The sequence below is a fragment of the Microtus ochrogaster genome, chromosome 8 (genome assembly GCF_000317375.1).
Source record: "Microtus ochrogaster isolate Prairie Vole_2 chromosome 8, MicOch1.0, whole genome shotgun sequence".
NCBI lineage: Eukaryota > Metazoa > Chordata > Mammalia > Rodentia > Cricetidae > Microtus > Microtus ochrogaster.
The window spans coordinates 42,201,493-42,210,595 of record NC_022015.1 but is presented as its reverse complement, the minus strand read 5'-3'; the positions used below and the strand labels follow the sequence as shown (position 1 = coordinate 42,210,595).

General features: G+C 45.1%; 1 protein-coding gene across 3 annotated transcripts in view; it reads left to right on the top strand.

Annotated features, from left to right (window-relative positions):
* The first annotated feature begins 6,529 nt into the window (after positions 1-6,529).
* The window catches only part of Rtn3 (reticulon 3), a 62,098-nt gene continuing 59,524 nt past the window's right edge, over positions 6,530-9,103 (top strand). The window contains exon 1 of one of the 3 annotated variants that reach the window (XM_005351877.3): positions 6,530-6,934. In XM_005351877.3, the coding sequence (XP_005351934.2) occupies positions 6,793-6,934 (142 nt within the window). In that variant the 5' untranslated portion in view covers positions 6,530-6,792. The remainder of the gene's footprint in view (positions 6,935-9,103) is intronic. The other 2 variants (XM_026781575.1, XM_026781574.1) reach the window with 2 other exon arrangements.

Below are 9,103 nucleotides of genomic sequence, written 5' to 3'. Positions count from 1 at the left end.
TGCCCCAAGGCTCATGGCTTTTCCCTCTATCCCATTTTGTGTGTCCGACTCGTTCTGCAACTGGCTGGGGACTCTTCTGACTCTACCCTTCCTCATCCCATCTTTCTCAATTTGGCTTTCCTGTCTAACTTTATCCTGTTCCTATTGACAAGTCAGCTTGTTTATTAAACCAATCAGAGCAACATATATTCACACAGTGTATAGAAGGATTATTCCACAGCACATTAGGTAGCATACGCCTTTAATCTCAGAACTCAGGAGGCAGAGGTAGGTGGACCTCTGAGTTCCAGAAGACTATGAAGGCTTCAGAATGAGACCTTGTGTCAAAAACTAAACAAATAGAGAGGTGATCTGGTTACAATAGTCAACTCCACTCCATGGTGTGTTCTAAAGCTGAATTAGCCCCAGCAACAAAAAGAAAAAGAAAAAAACTCTAGTCACAAATACAGAGGAAGTCCCAGCACTCGGGAGGCAGAGGCAGGCGGATCTCTGTGAGTTCGAGGCCAGCCTGGTCTAGAAGAGCTAGTTCCAGGACAGGAACCAAAAGCTACAGAGAAACCCTGTCTCGAAAAATCAAAAAAAAAAAAAAATACAGAGGAAGCTAAAACAGGAAGATGATTTGAGGAGAAAGACTGCATCTCTTTATAAAGAAGTAGGTGAGTTTGACCACCTGAGTTCAAATGAAAGCCAGGGACCCACATAAAACAAGTTGCATTCAGTAGCTCATGTCTGTAATCCCAGCACTTCTGTGGGTTTATGGGAGTCAGAGATAGGAGAAGCTGGCAAAGGATGAGGAATGTTGAGAGTAATCCTGCCTCGACTGGGCGGTGATGGCACACACCTTTAATCCCAGCACTCGGGAGACAGAGGCAGGAGGATTTCTGTGAGTTCGAGGCCAGCCTGATCTACATATTTAAACCAGAAAAGAAAAAAAAAAAGAAAATTCTCTTTTAAAGGTAGATGTAGGTATAGAGTTGCCATACGTATTGATGCTTAATAGAAGATTTAAACCAAGGTTACCTATCTGTGTGTAGCAATGTGGACGAGGTTAGTAATAATAGAAATTACAATATAGTCATGTACCACATAATGACATTTTGATCAATGACAGCAGAAAAAAAAACTGTCATTTAGTGATTTGGGCATTGTAGTACATATCCTCTCATGAGATTATGCTAATTCTGGGCAAACCTACTGAACTGTCAGTCACAAGAAGAGATTGTACATCCTAGTGTAACTAATAACGCCTGCTCATGGCACTCATCATGCTACTTACTATAGTTTATTTAACATCTCAGAGTTTCTTGCTCCTACTTATAAAATGAAAGCAGTGTGCATGTGACACCAGAAGCAGCTTTGCATGTCTTGTGTTCACTGAAATCATTTGATTGCACAGAGTCATAAGGACCCACATGGACCATCCCATTGAGGTTTCTGAAAATACACTCTCCAGTGTTCCCACAAGAGTAAAACTTCCTGATGACGTCATTCTCTCAACACATCCCTACCCTTAAACAACTCGTGTGTGTGTGTGTGTGTGTGTGTGTGTGTGTGTGTGTGTGTGTGTTTAGTTCTGGGAATCAACTCCAGGACTCAGTCCTATTCATAGTTCTATTTTTTGTTTTGTTTTTTTTTTGGTGGGGGGACAGTTTTGGGGAGGAAGGAATTAGAAACAGGGTTGTAGCCCTGTCTGTGAAGCCTTGACTGTCCTGGAACTCTATGTAAATCAAGCTTGCCTTGAACTCCTAGAGGGTCACCTGCCTCTGCCTCCACGTGCTGGGATTATCACCTGGCTCATAGTTTTTCATATACATATATATGCTTATATGAATGAGAGGTAGATGTTTATAACATGCCTGGTGGCACAGACCTGTAATTCCTGCTATTCAGGAGGCTGAGGCAGGAGAACAAAACATTTGAGGCCAACTTAAGCAACATAGTAAGACTTTGTTTCAACACACAAAAAAAATTGAAATTCAAAAAGGGTTGTATCTGGGCAGGGGTGGCGCATACCTTTAATCACAGCACTCTGGAGGCAGAGGCAGGCAGATCTCTGAGTTTGAGACCAGCCTGGTCTACACAGCTAGTTCCAGTATAGCCAGAGAGGGCTACAAAGAGAAATCCTGTCCTAAAAAATGCAAAATGGGTGGGAGTGGGGACTGTGGAGCTGGGCAGTGGTGGCACATGGCTTTAAACCCAGGATTTGAGAGACAGAGGTAGGCAGATATTTGAGTTCGAGGCCAGCCTAGTCTAGAGAGTTGAGTTCCAGGACAGCCCAGGACTACATAGAGGAACCCTGTCTTTGAAAAATAAAAATTAAAATAAAATAAAGGGGGTGTGGAAATAGTGTATTAGTAGAGGAACTGTCTAGCATGTGAGAGACACTGGTATCAATCCCTAATACCAGAAAGAAACAAAAAGTAAAGATCAGGAGAAAGGGGAACTTGTACACTCTTAGTAGAGGCACAACTTTTTGCAGCCATATGTAAAACAATAAGAAGTACTTCAAAATACTCCAAGCAGAACTAAAGTATGATCCTGCAACCCCCAGTATTGGTTATACAACTGCTGGAAAGCTATCCATCTGATGGAAAAAGATGCCCATGTTTTGGTTTGTTCTGATTGTTTGAGATGGGGTCTCACGATATTGTTCAGGCTGGCCTCAAATTCTCTGTCTTAGCCTCTTGAGTGCTGGGATTGTAGGAGTATGTCAGCACTCCTGGCTTTCCATTATACACAATAGCTAGGATACAGCTAACATGTCTATCAGTGAATGAATTGATACGGAAAATGTTATATATGTGTACAATAAAATATAATTCTGGAGTAAAGAAGGAAATCCTGTGATTTGCAGCAACATTTAGGAACTGACAGTCATTATGTTAAGTAAAATAAATCAGTCACAGAAAAGACAAATACTGCATGCTCACTTCAAAATTTTTTATTGGGCTGCGGGGATGGTTCAGTGGTTAAGAGCACATTTGCTCAAAACCACCCACTACAAATTTTCAGAGGATCCAGTGCCCTTCTCTGACCTCTGCAGCCTGCATGTGGCATTACACATGAACTCACAAAACTACACACATGCACATGAAAAAAAAATTTAGGTCTCTGAGCTGGGCAAGATAGTGTCGGCCTGTAATTCTACTACTTGGGAGCTGGAGAGGGACAGTAGTGCAGAACCTTCAGGCCCAGCCTGAGCTGTATGGCAAGGCCTAGCTCATAACAAAGCTGAGACATTGCTCTGTGATAGAACATTTCTTTTTTAAAAAATATTTTTATGGTTTATTTAACTTTATTTTATGTGCATTGGTGTGAAGGAGTCAGATCCCCTGCAACTGGATCTTCAGACAGTTGTGAGCTGCCATGTGGGTGCTGGGAATTGAACCTGGGTCCTCTGGAAGAACAGTCAGTGCTCTTAACCATTGAGCCTTCTCTCTAGCCCTAGAACATTTCTTAGAGAAACCTTGTCTCAAAAAAAAGTGTGTGTGTGTGTGTGTGTGTGTGTGTGTAATAATTTATTCTGAGTCATTTCCCACCTAAAAGTTTTACTGAATTCCTGTTAGCCCAAACATAAGGCCTCAATTTCCCTTCCTAACCTTCTACTTTAACCTCCAGAATGCTGGGATGGCAGACAGAATGCTGGGATTGCAGACATTACTACCACACCTGGTATTTTAGGACATAAAACTATCCAGCACAATTGACCCTTTATCAACCTGACACATAAACAAATCACTGTAAAGTTTCACAACCTTTCACAACCCCCAGGTCACACATTGAAGTAAACATCACAGTAGAAAACATTTTACTAACTTAAAAAAAATCCCACAACCTTACAAATTCAGTCTTTTTTTTTAATCCAAATTTTCTGTAAAACTCCAAAATCTCCTATTTCACAAGTGTTAAGTCTCTCAATGTGGGCCTCTGTAACATAAAAAATAAGTACTTTTATACTTCATCAGGGGAAGAACTAGGGCAAATTACAATCTGAATGAAGCAAAACCAAACTCCAACAGTGTAAATAACAACATCCAACGACTGGGACTCACTCACAATCTCCTGGGCTCCTTCAAAGGGCTCAGCTCACTTCTGCAGCTCTGCCCTCTACAGCACCCAGCTTGTCTCCTCGGCCTCAGCTGGCTCCACTCCACACCTGCTGCTGTTCTTGGTGGCTATCCCACGGTACTGGCGTCTCCAAAATGCTGGAATCTTCTCCGGAAACTAAGCTAAACTTTCACCAATAACCTCTCCTGGGCTCTCTCTCTTCAGGGACTCCAGCATTCCACACAGTGCCAAGCCTCAGCTGCTCACCATGACCCCTTCATGCCTTCAAAATCAGTACCACCTGGGTGACTCATACTACCAAGATCAGCTGCCAGCCTGAGGTACAAACCTTGGCTGTTTCTGGAGCACAGCTTTCTGTGTGCTGATCCTGAGGAAACACTTCCCAGAAGGCTTCACCTCAGTGATATGCTTAATCACATCTGATTACTTTGACCCATTGTTCCAGCGAAGCCAAAGTTATATTTTAGTGATTCTGGTCTCTCGTTAACCACAGACAATTCTTCAACTCCAGCTGACTCGACACCACAGATTCTTGACACACAAAGCCTGGTTACGTCTTTGCTTCTGTCTGACACTTCACAAGCCAGGCCTCCATCATCTGCACTGCTTTCAACCTTATCTTCCAAGCTCGTTCAGAAGAGCCCACTGAGCTCTCAACACTCAATGACTTTTCTAGCCCAAAGTTCCAAAGCCCTTAAACAGTCCTCCCAAAAAATATGGTCAAGGCTGTCACAGCAATACCCCACTACACTGGTACCAGTTTGTCTTAGGATTTCTATCGCTGTGAAAAAACGCCATGACCAAAGAGAAAGTTGAGGAGAAAAGGGTTTATTCTGCTTATACTTCCTTATCAATGTTTACCATTGAAGGACGTCAGGACAGAAACTCCAGCAGGGCCGGAACCTGGTGGCAGGAACTGACACAGAGACTATGAAGAGATGCTGCTCATTGGCTTGCTCCCGTATATTGCTCAGACTGCGCTCTTATAGAACTCAAGACCTCCCACGCAGGGATGGCCCCACCCACAATGAGTGGTCCCCCATCAATCACTAGTTAAGAAAATGCCCTACAGTCTTACCTACAGCAGGATCTTATGAACACATTTTCTTTTACTTTTCTTTTTTCTTTTTTTCTGTAGTCCTGGCTGCCCTGGAACACTCTCTGTAGACTAGGGACTGGCTTCGAACTCAGAGATCCTCCTGCTTCTACCTCCAGACTGCTCAGATTAAAGGAGGAAGCCACCACTGCCCAGCAGTTTGCTGCATTATTAACTGATGTTGTTGAGTGCTGGAGTAAAATATTTTCTACAGTTATTTTGGGAAATATTCTGGGTAGTTTTCAGAGCATTGCAACAACCAGGATGCTGTATGGGATTTATTTGACCTTAAAATATTGTGTAGGACAGATGAGGTCCACAGTTTGTTCTAGATTTCTACTGGTCAGATCGCTTTCCCCATTGGCAGCAGCCTGCATGCCTAACTCCCCCTCCATGAGTTTGCATCTTGACAGGATTTGCTGAACCTGCAATTGAACTTTGGGTCATCAATTGTTGCTTAGCAACATCAAATCCCACAGCTTTGATTTTCATCATTATGTACTTTCAAAAATTTTGACTAGAATAGGGAGACTTTGAATTTACCAAGTCAACCCAGAAGAAGATTGATGAACAAAACCCTATATAAACTGATGCTCAGTTTCAAATATGTTTTTATTTAGGGGCTCATCTTAGGACATGAATAAAATTCTGTAATGTATATCTGTGCCTCACTTTTAATATCTTATTTTATGCCCTCCCAGTCACAAACAAGATGTTACCTCCTGGTTTTCCTTTCCTCGGAAGCCTTTTTTCCCTTCCAAAGTATGTCTTCTCTTCCTCAGAACCTATTCAGAGAAAAGGCAACCTGAAACCCTCTTTGGGAAGAAAAACAAGATAAAAATATGAAGCTGATTCTGAGACTGCATTGCAATGTGATTGGAATGAGTAATAGGTTCTCATTCTGTTTAGCATTTCTCTCCACCTATCAAATGTGGGACTGTGCCATGTCTGCCTCGGTGAGGCGATATTACGACATGACCAGATAAATAGCACATGGGGGAGGGGGTATCTATATATTGTGGCTTTCACTTTTCTTTGGAGTCACAGGTACACGTGGGTGGGTACACGTCAGACAAAAGCTATCAACTAGAATTTATGATTAAAAAAATCACTTGCAACTTATGGAAGCACAAAGAGACCTCGATCGTTGGAACATAATCTGACAACTAGAAAGCAGTCACATAAAGAACCAGAGGGTCGGGAAGAGACAGGGGCTATGAATCGGCAACGAGGGCTGCAGTGGTCCGTGGGTTTTGGCGCTTAGCCACACCCCTTACGTCAGGTTTCTAGCCTCCCCCCCCCTCCCCCGAGGCTCGCCCCACCCGGGGGCCTGTCACGCTGCGTCCTTTCCTGCGGGAGCGCAGAGGGACAGTTCCTGCGCCTGCGCATTGTGTCTCTGCGCGCCTCCGAGGCCGCCGCTCGCGCGTCCTCGGGCTCTTTGTGCGCAGGCGCGCTTGTACACCTCTCACCGCGGAGCACGGCTGAGTCAGTCAGTCTGTCGGAGTCAGTCTTCGGGACAGCCTGCGCCCGGTACTTCGGAGAGCCAGCTGCTGGATCGTCCTGTGTCCCCTCCCACTCTCCCGCCCCACGTTTCTCTTCACCACTCTCCCGCCCTTGCTCGTACAGCCATGGCGGAGTCGTCGGCGGCCACTCAGTCCCCGTCAATCTCCTCGTCGTCCTCTGGGGCCGAGCCGTCCGCGCTCGGCAGCGGCGGGAGCCCCGGAGCCTGCCCCGCCCTGGGGGCGAAGAGCTGCGGCTCCTCGTGTGCGGGTGAGGCGCGCGGGGAGCTCGGTCCCTGGGGAGCGCGTGCGACCGGGTCTCCGGGCGGGGGCGGGCGACCCACCCGGGCCGCGGGCGGCTTCGGCCCCGAGGCGGGCGTTTGAGGAACAGGCAAAGGGGGAGGGGAGCGAAGGGCCGAGCCGCGGTGTGGAAATAACGGGGTGTGAAGAAACCAGGTTGGGGGTGGGGAGGTGGTCTAGAGAGAGTGGGCGTAGATGCTGGCTCCCCGCAGGTGAGAACGGATAAAGGCTGGGTGAAGGGAATGGATCGTGTCCGGGAGGCCGGAGAGCCCCGGGTGGAACGGGGCGGGGGCGGGGGGCTGACTTAGTGGAGGATTAGCGAGCTTCAGAGGATTGTGACAGGTGGGTCGTAGGAGAAATAAATGCTGTTAGTATTTTGAGAGGAGTGGTGGTGGAAGGGATGGCGTTGCAGGTTTGCAGACAGGTGTTGACACAATCTTACATTGGGTGATGATCTTCCAAAAAAAATTTTTTTTGTTTGCCAGGAGGATCAAGAAGTTCTATTACCGTTTTGGGCTAAACTGAATGCCAGATTTTTCTGAGGCTCTGAGGTAGAGGAGGCGTGATGAGAATAGCACAGGAAGATTTGGGGGGGAACTGCGGCTAGTCAAGATGGATCCTTGGCTGCATCTGCAGCACAGCCTGCTCTTCACGGGCACATCGTGGGGGTGGGGGCGCGCAATGAGTCGCTGTATTCTAGAAGATAATAAACACAGTCATGCCAAGCCATCACCATGTTTTGATTTCATGTTTTCGATGGCCTATTCTCGATAGCAATATAACAAAAGGGAACGTTTACTGCAGGGAAAAAGAGGAGAAAATTCAGACAAAGCCTGGGCTGCTTGGACCCCCTTTTCCCTTGTCTGAAAAGACGAGGAGGGACGCTGCCGGCCTCCTTTAGTTTCTATTGTATACGAGTCTGCCTACTGGTGGGAGCTGCCAAGCAAACACCCCTCGTGCAGAGATCTGCAGTGCAGATGCCTTCTTGAGGAAAATATGCCCGCTGGCAGGTGGTGGTTCTTAAAGGAACTTAGTCTTTGGCGGAAAAAAAAATGCGATTTGTCAAAGGAAGAATTTTGAGAGCTCTTAAAAAATGCTTTGTTATCTCCAGCGCACTCTTGGGTTGATCATTCTAATGAACACAACGTTCCTGATCTTAGCATTAAATATATTCTCTTGTGTTTCCTAATACTGACTTTCCACCTGTCTGAGAGCTTTGTTACCCTGCCGGATCTTCCAGGGAGGTTATGGCCATTTGGGTAAATGGTATGGGGGAAGCTTCTGCAGATAAAGGAATGAGGCAGCATATTTGGAACCCTGGTTCTATTTAAACCACCAGCATTTCTCCTCCAAATTTTTGTGTTCTGGGCTAACTTCCAAATGAACAGTGGCTTTCTATAACTTAGCAACTTGGTCCCTTGGCTTTAATTGCATCACTACTTACTGTTTGGTTAGCCTCTTCCTATTCACAATTTCCAAATTTCTGATAGAGATCTAGGTTTTAGAAGTTGGCCGTTTATGCTCAAAATTAGAATTTAAGTATTGAGGAATCATTCTAGCTAGCAGCCAGGGAATTAAAATTTTAGTCCTGACTATGATCAAATGGTGAAAAAAGATTTTTAAGACAAAGTAGCTCAGGCTGGCTTTGAATGCAAGATGATTCTGCCTCAGCCTCCACTGGGACTATAGGTGCATGCTACCACACCTAGCAAGAATCAACATTTTTATTCTTTTAATGCATTAGCTCCCTTGGTGCATCAGAAAAAAATGTAAGCATATACTGCCACCAAGTGAATTGTATATTAGCAATACAAATAAACTAACATGCAGTATTTCTGTTAGCTTATGTTTCTGATATCTTTTGCTCATGTCACATTGTCACAATTTTATAATTGCCATTTCCCTGAGTATTTTTGATTCAGTCTCCTTCTGGAACATTCATATCCCAGCAGGCCTTGAACTTGTGGCTAATTTTCTATCTGAGCATTTCAAATTCTGGGATAATAGGCATGAGCCACTATGCCGAATTATTTTGCTTTTTTTTTGTTGTTGTTGTTTTGTTTTTTGGTTTTTCGAGACAGGGTTTCTCTGTGGCTTTGGAGCCTGTCCTGGAACTAGCTCTGTAGACCAGGCTGGTCTC